The 16,689-nt window shown below is 40.3% G+C and overlaps 1 protein-coding gene across 4 annotated transcripts; it reads left to right on the top strand.

The window, feature by feature from the left end:
* Window positions 1-20: 20 nt before the first annotated feature.
* Window positions 21-16,578, top strand: LOC105692696. 4 transcript variants are annotated; one of them, XM_048653935.1, is made up of 6 exons: window positions 21-464; window positions 9,185-11,756; window positions 12,313-12,641; window positions 12,731-12,892; window positions 15,037-15,490; window positions 16,463-16,578. In XM_048653935.1, the coding sequence occupies exons 2-6, from the start codon at window positions 10,847-10,849 to the stop codon at window positions 16,567-16,569; spliced, it is 1,962 nt and encodes a 653-aa protein (XP_048509892.1). In that variant the 5' UTR covers window positions 21-464; window positions 9,185-10,846; the 3' UTR covers window positions 16,570-16,578. The 4 variants fall into 4 exon arrangements, with proteins under 4 accessions (XP_048509892.1, XP_048509890.1, XP_048509888.1 ...); XM_048653933.1 differs by lacking the exon at window positions 21-464 and adding an exon at window positions 473-678; XM_048653931.1 differs by lacking the exon at window positions 21-464 and adding an exon at window positions 473-678 and having other exon boundaries at window positions 8,726-11,756.
* The last annotated feature ends 111 nt before the right edge of the window (window positions 16,579-16,689 follow it).

The following is a 16,689-nucleotide window of genomic DNA, read 5'->3' as shown; positions in this document are numbered from 1 at the left end:
ACGTTGTCTCTGTGTATAACTCGCGTTGTACCGCGAGATCATCCGAGGTGTACGCGGATAATACGTTATACGTACATTAACGTGCGTACGTACCGTAGAATGCTTCGGAATTCGAGATGTTATTACGCTTACGGATCCCGGTTCGTAAGTTGGCCTGGATCAACGTCATTGCAATCACTACAATCGCATCGTAGTCGTCGTCATTATTCGCATCTACGCAAATCAACGGACGCGCACGGTCAGCGCAGTATTGGCGATTTTCGTACACGCTGAAATTATCAGGTGTTTTTCAGAACTCACCAGTCGTTGAATCTTTGCACGATCACCGCTGGAATAGTACGCGAGCTTTGTGTCATCCGGCGTTTATCTTGGAGCATTAAAAACATACACCGTTTTCCACGTTACTACATCTCATATTGTAGATTGGACATTTCGTCGCTTGCGAGTCTCTCTCTCTCTCTCTGGTAAGCACAAACACGCCCTGCGACTCGATAGAGATAATCAGCATCGTAGTTTCAAGAAGACGTATTATTTTTTTGTCTGAACATCTCGTATAAAGTAATTTCAACGATCGTTCAAACGACAGTGAACGGTAAGAGTTGCATTGTGATTCACTGCAGTTACCCGACAATTCTAATACTTACTCCAGACCACAGGGCTGAGTTGAACACGATTTAAGTAAGTATCATTAAGTTATTTTCGTCTGAACGTATTAAATACGTACCTGCAACTGCACATCGCAGGACAAGCATATATTGAAGTTTCGCGTGTCATCTTCGACGTTTTGTTTACCTCGTTTGGATATCGCGAAGAATTGCGCGGATCGATGCCCCTCGATCGGAGTTTTACCCAATCGATGTAATTTTACGATCGTCGTAACTATGAGAGGAAAAAAGGTTCAATGAAAGTTTTGCACAAGAAAGCTGTTACCTCGCGCAAAGAAATCTCTAGTTCTCGACTCCGGTTTCAGCTCTCGATATTATTATTTTTTGTTTTTTTTGTTTTTTTTCATTCAGTTGAATGGAGAAAGTAAAAGTTCATCTGCGGCAGTAAAAGCAGGTGATTTCAGACTAGTATTTAAGTTTTGCGCTGCGATCGTGCGGCACAGAGTTGCCGGTGTATTATAACTCTCTCGAAATATCAGAGGGCGTGCGAAAGTCAAAATTACTGAAATTGTTCTACCCATAAAGGCGTCCGCCTTGAACCCAATGACTTTGGCTATTTCATTCCTTTTCCTTCACACCTATAATGTTTGTACACTCCGCTTCCTTCGCTTGTTTTTACTCCCAAGTGCCTCCATGCCGCTCCTTTCTGATCATCTCACACAACAAGCGCGTATGTTCTGCTGAAAATAATTACCAAAAAATACTTCTCATTGATTGATAATAATCGCTAACCGATTCTTCTCGTATCCGCATCACCGTTGCGATGAAAATTTTGTTTTCGATTGTTTCATTTCTTTCGACCTTCCCCTTTTTTCATGATATTACGCTATGTAAATTTCCATCATCCGTTATAACTCGATTTTGTTTTCGTCTAAATTTTACTTGTCTTGTACTCCGAGGCCCGTTATGCAATCAATAATTAATCCTATTATACATGTATACGTATCGCCAGTTCCTTCTTAATCTTATCAGAAGTTAGTTTATGAAAACGTTTTTCGGTCACGGCACTCGCAAGGCTGAATCGCGCGCACTTGGAATATTTCATCTGTTATTCGAAATTATTCAATCAATTTCGATAATTGTCGGCACCGTTGATCATGTGTATTATATGTGCTGTTCAATTGCTCAACAATCATAAATTCGTTATTATACAGCATAATTGATAATTGTCAGCCAATGAACGAGCGAAAGTTGAATGGAAATTTAGTCGTTAAATAAATTCAAACGTACTTTTCTGTTATCTATGCAAATTATCGGAACTCGTTGCCTTTTTTTTTTTGTTTGTTCTTCTCTCTTCAATCCGCAAAGTTATTAAGAATAAATCGCGACTCGTGTGACGCGTGATCATCGGAAACTAGTATTCCTGCAAGGTATATAATTAGACAACAATTACCGTCCGATTTGCTTCGTGAAAAGCTCGATAGAAATTTTCAGAACGACATCGGTATATTCAAATACCTACGTTCCTCTTACGACGAAGCCCTTATCAGTTCGCGGTGTAATGGGACCATTTATTTCTTATCGATCAGTCATTTGGTCGCACAATCTTTAGCACCGACATGACGCATGTAATGTCACTTTGTTTTTCCTCCTTTGTCCAATAAATATCCAGTAATACGAGATATTCCATTCACCCGTGTGAATAAACCGCGTACAGGTATTTAATTGGAAAATATTATTCCAGTTTAATAACCATTAGTTGGCTTTTTTTAATCTTACATTTTTCCTCTTCATTCCTTTATCGTAGATGGATTTATAGCCACATCTGTACACCTTGCATAATCGTATTTAAGAGTTTTCCTGCATCCTTGATCCGATTACGCAGATCTTGATCTATGCAGATTGTGACGTGCATACCTCTGTTTTACCGCGTGTCTAAGAGAGCCTAGAAGAAATCATCGCTCAGGAAACCGCAATTATCCGCTTGCGGCTGCCACGACGGTTGATGTATCCATGTAATTGCAATATTGCTATGGGGTTTCATCGAGGGGTTTCTCCATCTCGATTTGACCACTTCTTTTTTTTTTTCCTCAACGTGGAATATCTTCAGAAATATACTTCGGCTCCTTTACTTCCTTTTTTGATCCATATTTTTAGCTCGGTTATCCTATACACCCTACACTGTAAATTATCTCTCAACGAATACGTGAAGAACGAAAAACAAGAAGAAGAGAAAATAAGAAACGAGTTAATTACTAAAAAAAATTGTTATTGCGGCGTTAACGTTTCGATATCAAAAACTTCGTACTTTCATTTACATTGCAAACGCCATTTGCAGCAGGAAGAAAGTAAAAATACATACTGTGTTAAATATAATTATTTTATACGAACAATACGATGCCTTTCGTTTGGCTCAAGATTCGGAAGAATTTACAAGCGGTTTTTCAAAGTACATATTGGGCCTCCATTTCCTGACGGATTGCATAGAATATTTTCACCCACGTAAAATTATCCGGATTTCTGGCACTTGAAATTTTCTCCATCTGGAATTTGGTACCGAATCTAATAATCGGCATTCCTCACGTAAATTTTCTGCAATCTAGAGTGAAACGCCGAAGCATCGATCAGATCAAACGATACAAGGTTTGATTTATTCTCGGATTTATCTCACTTTCTCGCAATCTGCATAATAGATGGATTAAATATTTTGCAAATTTTTTCTAAAGAAAGAAAAATGAAAACGCTACTACGAAGTGTCGATTAATGGAAATAGGTTGACGACAAAATGACGGGGAAAACTCTTTTGTAATCAAAACCCGCTTTCGCTGCGTCGCTTTTTGATTTCTTTTTTTTACTAATCTCCACATCTATCGATGGGATATGAAATTTTTATTCAACATTCCGTGTAACTCATTCGTCAGAAATTAAGAGTGCGTAGTTTGTCACGATGACGTATCTCTACGGTTGGTAGCGACGCGCGATAATTTTTCGCCATTTAAAATACGCGTACCTCCCGTACGGTGCAAAATTCAATTGTCGAGTCGAAAAAATGTGACGAGTCCGGATGTGCACGAATGCCAAAATTAACCACACACAACGTTGGTGTGAATCGAATCACCAATCCAAATTGCACAGAAAATAATTATGATAAAGAAAAAGAATTGCTCTTGGTACGTGGGTATGATACATCGAATTCGTTTGAGTAATTAGTTAAAAATATCATATGAAATCGAGGTAATTCATGAGCTGCATAACTTATGCAATAATGCATGAGAAACAACGGAATATCCGAGGCAGGATATGATCATCGAGTGGAGCCATCGGTGTGACGATGACGAACCGTTTCTATAACGGTAGTTAGCACACGATACTTCACGCCGTATAAAATGATAAAAAGCGATATAGGTAGAGAGGAATATCTTTGAAGAGGGCAAAGAACGTCGTCGACAATATAATTTGTTTTAAAGACACATAAATATTCGTGTCAATAATTAATTGCGCTGCAGCTGTGGGTGCGAATACCTGAGACTATAAGGTATTGTTACTTTATAAATAAATTCGACGCGGGTATTTTCGATGAGAATGCTAAAATGACGTAGAGAGAGAGAGAGAAAGAGGAGAGAAAGAGAGAGAAAGAAAGGGAATACGAGAGATCTGGAATCATCGTGGACGTCATTATGCACTAAACTAAACGCGATTTGAATACATACCTAAAACCGGTTATCACTTCACAGATAGATATACAAACCTACTGATCAAATTTCCCTGATAGTATGGATAATAAATTCGATCAACCTCGTTGAAGATTGATCAATATCTATATGCATAGTGAAATATTCAGCCGATCGATAACTCCTCTTTATTTTTTTCATCGAGAGATAAGGAACTCTTTTTTTCACTGTAACGTCAATTCATTTATTCATCGAATCAAAAACGTTAAATTTATATTTGTGCGCCTCAATCGGGGACACAGTGGTAATGAGAGCAGACCGTTACACGATACACATGGTACGGATAAAACAAGGAAATGGTCGATTCATATGTTCAAGAACTTTTTTTCTCTTCTCTCCTCACGAGTCTTCCTTGTATAATCTTAGAAAATTTTATCTATTCAGGATTTCAATCATTAAAAATAATCGCGTGCGTGCAATTCCGGGATCATAAAAACTACCTCGATTCGACGGTTGCGAAAAAAAAAAAAAAAAAAAAAGATTAATCGAAATCGACAGTGAGGAATTGTCATTAATTACGCGTAAGAGATATTCATAAGCTTATGGAATAGAACCATGAATCTCCTGCAAGAGACATTCTGTCTGTTTGGTAAAAAATTATTTTTCCTAAACACCTCGTTTGCCTTGTACGAGGCCTGAAGTCAAGGTGCCGCCTGGTGAAATTCGTACGCAGCCAACATACGTCAATGTGCTGCGGGTCGTCGTACTGCAAGGAGACGGAAAAATTATCGTCCTTACACACGAATTTTAGATAATTATTAAATCGATGATAACAGGGCTACGAAAAAACTCGCTAGTCGCAAGTACCTCGACGTCACGTGTTTTTACAGTTTGATTAAAAATTTATCAACCGAAAACTTCATCATTCTCTCGAATATTAAAATAATTAAGTCGCGCGACCGCGATTGGCAAAAATAAAATACTGTTTGCCTCACTTACGAAATATCGTGTTTAAAGATAGATTTAATTCGCGTGTTAAAGTGAGAAAGAAAAAATCACATCTATACTGACGCAACATTCGGTAAAACGAGTAACGAAAAAAAAGAAGAAAAAAACAATTTGAACAAAATCGTTTACTTTAGTTTTTAACTATTTAAATTCTTCCGATTTTTCTTCATATAGACTAATCTGCATATCCAATTATTAATCGGCCTTACGAGATACGTCTGTATAGGTATTGAATAATATTCAAGTGCATAACTGTGAGAATATATGCAGTGTAATGTTAAAAGCGCATGAACTTAACCAAGGTCTGTATACCGAACGAGTTATCTTTAAAGTATTTATATAAAATTATCCTTATGATCGCGGTTAGAAACGGCATTGGACTTCATCGTACACTATGTCTGAAATTTATGTAAGTCAAAAATAAAAAGAAACAAAGGCACAATTTCTCGCTGTAAATGCCGGCGTGTTCTTGTGCATAAATTTACACATATACCTAGATCGGTAGACATATAATTTTTTAGATCTAGTACGATTCTGCGATAGTTAAAATAATCATGTAGTTTATTATATCGTTAAATAATTCACAAAATAGACCTTCATATTGATAAATCTTTTAAGCTTTTGTAACAAATTCAATTAGTTGGTGAAAAAAAAAACCGTTTGTCACGGTACAAATGCGGAAATATAGTTAATGTAATAAAGTAATAAAATGTAGTGTTATTCAATCCATAAACGCGAGTATCGCATAGCCTTGTCTAATTAGCATTTTACGATAATTATACTCCTGTGGTAGTAAATTATTTTTTTTTTTTTGTCAATTAAAATCTGTACACCGATTTCGAATTCTCTGCATCACCATGCACCACGTACGTACAGTACGATTCGTTTACCATTTTGAAAAAAAATTTAAACAAACATACACACGTACAAGACGTATCGTATTTACCGATTTTAATTTCAGAAAAAGCGGCTAGGGGTGTTTTTCAAAAATAAGAGAAAAAGTATTGAAACGAAAAAAAAAAGAAAACCAAAAAAGTAAACCTATGCTCCGTAACGTTTGTCGTGTTCTCGACGGCGCATAAATCTGTTTTTTGGGGTGGGGGAGAAAAAAAAAAAATCTCGGGTGAACGTATTCGGTCAGGTCTTTTGCGCCCTTCTCCCTTAGATCCACCTTCCTTCTCCCGTTCTCTTTGACAGATTTTTCCCTCCTTTTCTTAGACATTATTTTAACAAACACGTGCACACAAACACGACTATCCAGCTCGGATATGAACGAGTATGACAGGTGCTCTAGCAGAGAAAACACAAGTGAAAAAAGGAGAGGGAAAAAAAATGAGAAAAGAAAATAAAATCAAAAATAAAAAAGTTCGAAAGAAAAAAGATAAGGTCTTGGGCAGGGCGAGAGAGCCGGTGCAACGGAGATGGAGACGGGCAAGGGAGGAAAAAAGGGAAAGGGGAAAAGCAACATAACGTAAGCATTGCAGAGGGCTGGCATGCCACATGTGTCACTTGGTTGATCATTTACTTACCATGTTATTATATTTAGTTGTGTGAGGACGAGGACCTGACTAATACAACTTTGAGTCAACATTAACTATTATTTTATATACACACCGCATCTTATAATGTCGTACCCGCGCCCTGATGGGAATTTATGTTGAATTTTTGTGGTATTCAGAGAACTGTATCGTTCTACGACGACGATTCTGTCGCTGACTTTGCCGTATGCGGTTTTTTCTTCTCTCGTCGTTATCTTTTTTCATCGATCAGCTGACGCGTTTTTAATCAGCGAAATCGATCGACGATCGAGTCTGTAAATTAATTCATGTTTTATCCTGATTTTTAAGGAGTACCAGGCTACCCGTAAGGTCTACTTTTTTACGGGTCTTTGATTTTGCCATGTTACTTCACACGAGAAATGGCCAGCATTTATAGCTTCAGAGTAGTTTGAACTCTGACTCGACCGTTTCGCTCTCGTCACACGACGCGAATATTATTCAGCTTGTGTATCACGCGATTCGCGTCCATATCTCGCGTGCAAAAAATATTCTCGTTTTATAGGTATACCCATTTATAATACCCGTGCCCATATCCGCCTCGCAGACATGGCGTATGCTGTTCATTTTTTTTCCAACAGATTTTTTCTCAATATTCTTCATCTCGCAATTATAAGCCACTATCTATGCTTGTTCTTCGTCAAGCTACGAGGACTCAGGATTAAATAATTCGTTTCTTTTTCGTTCCTTTATAAATCGTCCGCGTAGGCACGTGTCAGGTGATAATTATTCTTCCACAAAGAAATCAGCGAATAAACAAATAATAAAATTAGGAAGTTGCGATTCGTCGAAAGATTATCTACAAATCGTTGAAAATTATACTTTCGAATAAATCATTGCTATCCAAACAGAGGTCGGATATTCAATATCGAACTAACACCTAATAAAACTCTTGTGTACCGGACGTCATTAAATTATTATGAATCACTCGAATTATCTCTTAATAATTCCTTCTCGTGGGGACGTTTTTTTGTATTATTTTCAGTCAAGGAGATCTGTTTCGATCTAACAAATGGCAGAATCGCCCACGTTTTTCTTTCATCAGCGTGACTCGAATGAAACAGAATGGTGGGAGTTTAATGTCAAAATATATTGTCATATTTATTGTAGATTGATTCGCGGAAAACATTATTCGATGAACCTGACGAAGGATGTCGATTAAATCTAAAATTTGCATCAATGTCGTGCAAAAGCGTCATCGTATACATAATAATCACGTGGTGAAACGCCAACGCCAAACGGCGGTAGGAGATGAATATTTTCTGGGGGAATGGGCTGTTGATTTATTTTCCAAAATGTGTGATGCATAAAAATAGTTGACATTTAAAATGCACGCTGTTGCATATCGGGATAAACATACGAATCAACAAATTACGTCTGGCTCGAAGTGGTGCGAATCAAAAACGTACAGTATATTGAATTAAAAAAAATTCACACCAACATTGTTATTTGTATCTACTGTAAATTTATTTATAATATCGTTAAAGGTCTCAGACACGATTCGATCGAGAACACGTCGCGATTGTATATTTCCGATGAAATTAAATAAAGGTAGCCGCGATGACGTTCGCAAAATCGTTCTTACCAAATATAAATTCAGATTCGTGCCGCAAATACATTATGTCTCATTTTGTCAAAAACTCGCCAATACTACTAATACTAGTTATAAAATCGTGTCTGTAGCGTGAAATTGAAATACAATATTTCAGCGTTAAATGTGTACATGTCACGTGTGAAAGTATTTGAAAAATTTCACCAAAAAGGGTGCAACAACTAACAAGTTCCCTCTTTAACTTGATCCTTTTTTTTTTTCTCCTTCTTCATCTCCTTCTGTGTCCCCTGTAGCTACTTCTTTCTGTAATTGAGCCCATTTCGGTCTCCGCAGGTTGGGTTGTCACTAAAACCACCGCAGGGGCTAAAATTCAAAACCACCCGGGGCTTATTTTGCTTGTGGGCCCACAACGATCGGGAGTCGTGTGACCAGAGTCCACTGGGAGGTCCGAGATGTAAATTTTCTTTTCCACTCATAAACTTTGACACGGGGAATGAATTCGATCTCTGGTTCCATTGCGCCCCGGTGAAGCGAAAGAAGTAAAACAATTTTTCAAAATTGTTCTTTAAATGAAACGTACTTAATTTGGTTCAAGTCGAACAACAAAATGAATGCTCTGGCTCTCGATCGACGATTGTTCATTTGATCTACGGCGACGTGCTGCCGTTTTAGAATTGTATTTATAAACATGCGGTTCGTCATTCTCAGCTTTCAAAAAGGGCCCCTGTGATGTTTTGTTTATGTGAAGATGCACAGCGTATTCCCTGAGGGCGTGATGTTATATTGTTGTAGCTCGCCGCAGTATCGGCGGGTACCACCACGCGACCCATCGACTGCGATTCAAGAAAGTATCGCACCCGTTATTCCGAAGGCGAAGGGCAGCATATGCAGAAGAAACGAGAGGGCAGCGTACGTTTGGTCCTGCAGCATCGTGCACGATGATGGTTAACTGCTGGGTAACAGTGACGCGTGTACGGCAGCTGGTATCCAGTTTTTTTGCGTCAAGTCTCTAACCCGCGGCTCGAGCCTCAAGCCGCACATACGAATCGTAGAAAGGAGCTCACGCTTACCCCCCTTTTTACCCCGTTTCTTCTCCCTGTTCCCCGTCAGCGCAGCGAGTCTCTCGTCTCGGTTTATCCTCGCCTGAAACTTTTCTTTCTTCCTCGGTTCGGCTTTTTTTTTTTCTCTTTCTTTCTTATTTTCAATTTTTCTTTTAACGCTTCTCCTACAGCAGGTTCGAAGTTGGCTCGTTGCACCCTATTCGGGTGGTACCAAAGTTGACTCTTTATTTTGAAACCTAGATTGTTGGCGAAACGAAAGCAAATTAAGAGCGTTTAGATCGTCAATTGTCACTTCATTAAGGGTGCGACCCAACTCTCGGGAAACATAGGAACACGTGCGCGCCAAGTGCAGAAGTGCATTTTCCAGGGTGGCGAGAGGGTCACCTTATATGGGAAACGTATTTCATACGAATGGCCGCGCTGGCAAAGTTTACGCCGTTCGTTGCGCGAAGAGGGGACCGAGGCGAGTCGTTAGCGATTTCAGCATTGGGGTCGTTGGGTCGGGTCGGGTCAGATAAGGGAAGCGTGTCCGTTGTCGCGTTCTTTGACTCTTCGCGGGAAGACAATTGACTCGCTTCGCGGGGAATCATCTTGCGACGAGTGGAAAATGAGCAGATTTTGTAATGCCCCGATACAATATAACTTCGGAGGGAGGGAATGACGGAAGGCGCTCGAGCTGGTGCGGTAGGAGAAAGCGGTCGAGGGAGCCGCAAGAAAGCAAGAAAGCAAAGGAGATGATTGACGAGCGCACAGATGTCAGTCGCGCGGTTTCAACGATAACGATGCTGCTACCGATGCTGCACCGACCCGGAGCACGCATGTACGTGTAGGATTCGTTAGTCTCTCCAGCTCGATTCGTTGGTTCGTTCGTTTCGTTTGGACGAAACGACGCATGTACGGACGGACCGACGAACCCCCGTCGCGAACGTGCCCAGCATTCCCCTCGCATATCGTGTACATAAAAGATACGACATCGAACTCGAGCCACGCGAGTGGGCGGCGCCGTTTTGCTTCTTTAAACCCTTCGACTAGCATCGTGAATACGCGGTGGGGAGAAAAGTAGACCTAGGGGAAAAACGATGCAACTTCTTACGGCGTCTCGACGCTCCCAGACTGCCGCGATTCTTCATCTCAAGGTCCGTCAGTTACCCTCCGGCAGCCCTAGCGCGTGCACACATCCAACGAACGGTCGTTGGACATGATATTCCACTGAGTTTTGCAACGTTTTTCAACGGTTAAGAAATAATTCCTCGAAAAAACCAATCCGATAAAACCTGAACTCGATAAGAGATTTAAATTTAAACAAAAAAAAAACAAAAAAAAACCGCGTGACAAAAATTTCGCGCCGATTCCACGTCGTTCGATACGATTGTTCGTCGTCCGTCCGTCCGCCATGCACCTTGAAAAATACGGTAGCACCGCCGACGAGGAACATCGTCGCGCTATTCAGGACGATTTTCAACGATCCAACGGATCGTTGAACAGTCAAACCTGCTGGGGATCCTCGGTCAGCGAGGCCAGCAGTTTGTCTCCCTTGTTGCTCAGCCCCAGAGATTCCACCGACTGGGACCAGTACGGAACTACCCTCCAGTACACCTGTTTTCCGTATCCCTCGACCCCCACGGCTCCGCCACGTCCCGATAGTGCCACAGACGCGATTCCGAGCTGGTGCAGCCTCTACGGGGAGTCCGATGACGCGACGACCGACACATCTCCTTCTACCCCGAAACACAAACTTCCGTCAATGGGTACCGCGTTCTCCAGATCGTTTTACCCCAGTAACGTGCAAGGCTCGGCAAGCTACGCGAATAACTACAACGGCAATAACGGTTCACAGTTGTACAACAACAACGGCCACCAGGAACAGAACATCGCGAATGTTACCGACGAGTTCGACTTGAGTCTTATTCGAGGCGATCCAACTTCGTTGCTCGGTGGAAATGGGTCCTCACCACCCTGTCCAGCGCCGTATTTGGACGATCTTCAGGAGGAGTTGGATCCTTTCGCTGGTTTCAATAACTCGTGTTACGCGGTTGGACATTTAGTGTCATCGCCACCCACTCCGTTGTCCCATGGCACGTCGACGACGAATTCAACGTATTATCAGAACAGAGGACATATCAACGGAATTACGTCGAACTCGAACAATTGTCTCCTCGAAGAAGTTATACTCGCTGAGAACAGCAACCAAATCGTCCTGCCCCAGGACGAGGGACTTCTTCTCGCCAGTGAAAGAGAGTGCGATTTTCAGCCTTTGTCACCGACGGTTACGGATACCATCAAACTGGAAGCTACTCCGATTGGTGAGTTGGTTGGAAAATTGATAATGATAATCGCGATGGTAATAATAAATCGCAACGACACGTATTTTGTAAATAATTTTACGCAATTTATCCGGGTCAGGATGTGTAATAAACAACGGTTGAAAATTCTTTGAATATTATGAATAAATAAATGAGTAGATTCGAAATTAGTATATTACATTTGCATAACCACGGCTAACCAGCAACGCGTTCCGCATATAACTCATTTTCTCTAATAAGACAAATTTTCTAATCGTCCACGGTTTCGCCAGCCGCAAAAAACCATCCGATTATCGCTTTTGACGTCACGAGCACACAGCAGATACGAAGTCAACCGAATCACATGAGCCACGACGTTATAAAGCTATCTAACAAAATGTTAAACTTTGACTCTATCTGTAAGTATACGCGGTCATCCAAACATCTCTAGTTTAATTGAATGAAACACCCTAGAGTTGCGTGCATTTCACGACTGTATCTGTCGTTGATTTTCAATCAACCGTGAGACGTCGGTCCGCCTGCGAAACGAAAGAGAACTTCTTTACATTTTCTGCAGGTTGTCCTTTGACGGAGGATTCGTCCTTCGGGCTGACCTACCAATGTCGTTGGCTGGACTGCGGCTGTGCTTTTCCGGAACAGGCGAGTCTGGTGCGACACATTGAAAGGCGACACGTCGAATCATCTTCGTCCGGAGCTCACAGTCATAGTAAAAGAATGCAGCGGGATTCAACTTCCGGTGAAACGGGCGCCGTTGTGACAAATGCTCCTCAGGACGAATTCGCTTGTCTTTGGGAAGGTTGTCCACGTGCTCGACCTTTCAATGCCAGATACAAACTGCTCATTCATATGCGAGTTCACAGCGGCGAAAAACCCAACAAGTGTCCGGTGAGTATCCGTTGTCTTTGGGGGAAAGATTTCGAATTTTTGCATATCTCGTTTTTCACTACCGGTACAGTAACTAGGCAACGGTTCAGTTCGCAGGTTGTAAAAAGGCGTTCTCCAGGCTGGAGAATTTGAAGATCCATCAAAGATCGCACACTGGTGAAAGACCTTACGCTTGTCAGCACAGGGGATGTTCGAAAGCTTTCAGTAACAGCAGCGACAGAGCCAAACACCAAAGAACGCACTACGATACGGTGAGAATATTTGCCTGAAAATTTATTTTTCTCGTTGGTATCGTTATTCTCGTTGACACGTTTATTTTGCACATATGTTTATTTCGGTGTGCGCTCAGAAGACCGGCACCAAACTATTACCTTCCGCATTGCATATTAACAAACAGGTGTTTATTTGAAACTCGCGTAAATTAAGTCACGAATCAATCCCATCGAGATATCTCAATTTTGTTCCTTCAGAAAGCGAAAAATTGGAGATAACTCGATCGATTTTGCAGACGGATCAATTTGGCTTTCAGATTTGAATCCCTGAGGTAAAAATACATAAGAATAGCTTATGAAACCCAATTAAAAAAATGATTTATTTCTTGCTCACAAATCGATTTTTTTTTAGTTCTTTAAGAGTAATCTCACAAACTATAATCAGCTCAGAAATCCAAATCTGAAAGCCAAAATCATCTACTCATGAAATCAATCGAGTAATCATCAATTATTCGCTGTTGGGAGCAGAAAAATTATAAGACATATCGATTGGTTTTAGTCGTAGACCCACTTTGATTTGTTGCAATCCATGCATGGGTCAAAATATTCGAATTTCTCAATTCACCAGCGAACCCGAGCTTTGCTGGAGTCAGCGTAGCTAGCAGCGTAGCGCTTTGTTGTGAGTCGTCACCTTCAGGGCTCAGCAGAGGTGACGCCCCACAACAAACCTTGCACCCGTGGCTACCTGACTCCAGCAAAGCTCGGGTTCGCTGGTGAATTGAGAAATTCGAATATTTTGACCCATGCATGGATTGCAACAAATCAAAGTGGGTCTACGACTAAAACCAATCGATGTGTCATAATTTTTCTGCTCCCAACAGCGAATAATTGATGACTACTTGGATCGATTGCATGAGTAGATGATCTTGGCTCTCAGATTTGGATTCCTGAACTGATTATACGTGAGATTACCCTTCAGAAGCAAAAAAAAAAATCGATTTTAGGGCCAAAAGTAAAGTAGTTTAAAAATTGATTGTATTACACTTTTCTGACGTACTTTGACCTCAGGAATCTAAATCTGAAAGAAAAATTGATCTATCTCTAAAATTAACCGAGTTATCGCCAATTTTCAGCTTTTTGGGGTCAAAAATAAAAAATTGATTTCTTAGTCTATCTTAATGTAATTTAATCTCAGGAATCCGAATCTGGAAGAAAAATTGATCTATTTTCCAAAATGACCGAGTTATCCTCATTTTTTCGCATTTTTTGGTACAAATTTGAGGATATCTCGGAGGGAAAAAATCGTAGCTCAATTTGGACAACGGATTCGTGTTCCTGAGGTCAAAATACATAAGAAAAGTGCCATACGATCAATTTTAAAAAATAAAAATTTTTGGCCAAAATTTGAAAAAATCGTAAGGGGTACCCCTTGGAAAAATCTCAAATTTTGGCCAAAAATTTTTATTTTTTAAAATTGATCGTATGGCACTTTTCTTATGTATTTTGACCTCAGGAACACGAATCCGTTGTTCAAAATGAGCTACGATTTTTTCCCTTCGAGATATCCTCAAATTTGTACCAAAAAATGCGAAAAAATGGGGATAACTCGGTCATTTTTGCAGATAGATCAATTTTTCTTTCGGATTCGGATTTCTGAGCTCAAACTTCATTAAGATAGACTAAAAAATCAATTTTTCATTTTTGACCCCAAAAAGCTGAAAATGAGCGATAACTCGATCAATTTTAGAGATAGATCAATTTTTCTTTCAGATTCAGATTCCTGAGATCAAAATACGTAAGAAAAGCATATAAAATGCAATTAAAAAAATGTTGATTTCCGACCCCAAAATCGAAAAAAATCATAATATTTTCAATGTTAATTCGATATATCTATACACGTAAATCAATCGAGATATTCATTATACCAGAGAACATAATTAGAAAGCAACAAACAGAAGAAAAAAAACAAGTCATCTTTATTTAGGTCACGGACTGATGATACAAATATATAAATTCATCAAAGCTTTTTACATACTATCGACGAAACTGATCTTACGTAGTTAAATCATCGTGATTTTATAGTCGTAATAGAAAGTATTATACGATTCACGTTTAGCACATTTTATCATCATATCCTCCTCGCCCTTCAACGTCGCATAAATCAGGAATATTCGTCCTTGCAGAAACCATACGCGTGTCAAGTAAGCGGTTGTGGAAAACGTTACACGGATCCATCGAGTCTACGTAAGCACGTCAAAAATCATTCGGAATCCGGTCCAGGGTCATCGAGTGGTAGAGGATCGACTGGAAGTCAGTCTTGTAAGTCATCATCTTCGCGCAACTCGACTTCCTCCCAACGGATTCAACAAAAATCAACTGCAGCAGTGACTGTAGGAACGGGAGCTACCAGTATTCCGTCAGGTACGATGTTCCGAACGAGAACTTCGCAGGATTCAGAGCTCAATATTATGAACGGTCGTTACGAGGACGAGGAACTGCTTCTGTCGACTGCAATCTGCGGAGAGGAACGAATTCCGACCCCCTTTGACGAACGTCACAACGAGTACATCCCTTTTGAATCTGTGCGAAGATTTTTAATCGGGGACGCAACTCATGTGGAAGTCACCGATGCCACTGGTGAGACAATTCAGCCATATTCATTCTTACATCCATTGGTCCTGTATTCTTATACGGAAGTTGTCTAAGATCTTAACATTTTAGTCTTGAAGATCTATTTTCAACGTTTGTAGATCGGTATGAGACTATGCACTGAACGTTGAATTTAGTGAAATTAATTCTACATATAAAATGACGTATGGGTCTCTCATTGTTCTGCCTAATCCGCAGATAGAAAAAGAAACATTGAATCGAAGCAAAACTTTTATCTATATTATTATACTGCACGGTGGTTATAAGCATGCATATGTTTGGGGGATATATGGTACATGGGGTGCAACAGAGGGACGCCGACAATTTCATTATAATTATGTTGAACTGGAATGTGAATCAAGAAAGTTAGAAAAAAAAAAAGAGAGAAGACAAGAGAAGAAAAAAGTCATGTAAGATACAACAATAAACAAGGGTGTGTGAGGGGTGATTTTCGGTGCACGTGCGCATCTCGGGACCGTCAGCTCTTATTCCGTCAGTTGTGTTATGTACGGTAGAAAATAATCGTTACAAAAAATGTTAAAGAACGATAATAATAACCCCGTCTGGTCGAACGTCCATCTTGAATCTCAGAGGAGGTGTCGCGCTTCACCCCCCACACAGAGAGTTAAAATAATATTCCATTCTTTTTTGACCGCGATGCATGGAAAGCACGCGCCATAACTTGCCACGTGCTACACACGCGCCCGACTAACCCAGGCAGATACAAATGAATCTCGGCATTTTGTAAATACATGCATAATACACGTTAAACTCCGCAATGGCTCGTCGAGATCATCTTCTGCTTTTCCGATACAACCGCTGCGGTAGCTCCTCTCGATTTTTTCTCCTCTCCTTAACTTTTTTTTAGATTTCTTTTCACTCGAATCCCCTTGCTCGAGATTTAACTGACGACGTGCAGGTTCACGGCGATCTGGCTAATCGATTACGGTGATTTTTCAGTTTACACCGAAGGCGATGTAACGGATTTTCAGGAACTCGGGTCGGACATTGAACAGCAATTTCTGGAACTGAGTAATCTGGATGACTCTGTATTCATCGGAGGATAGTAAATGCAGGTGATAGTTAGAATTAGTTTAATAATACGTGAGTAATTATTATTGGACCAAATAGTAACGTGCCATATTCGAAATAAGTGCCAATCCAACGTCATGATCTCAAACCTGACG

This window comes from Athalia rosae, chromosome 4 (assembly GCF_917208135.1).
Source record: "Athalia rosae chromosome 4, iyAthRosa1.1, whole genome shotgun sequence".
Taxonomy (NCBI): domain Eukaryota; kingdom Metazoa; phylum Arthropoda; class Insecta; order Hymenoptera; family Athaliidae; genus Athalia; species Athalia rosae.
This window is presented reverse-complemented; position numbering and strand designations above follow the sequence as displayed.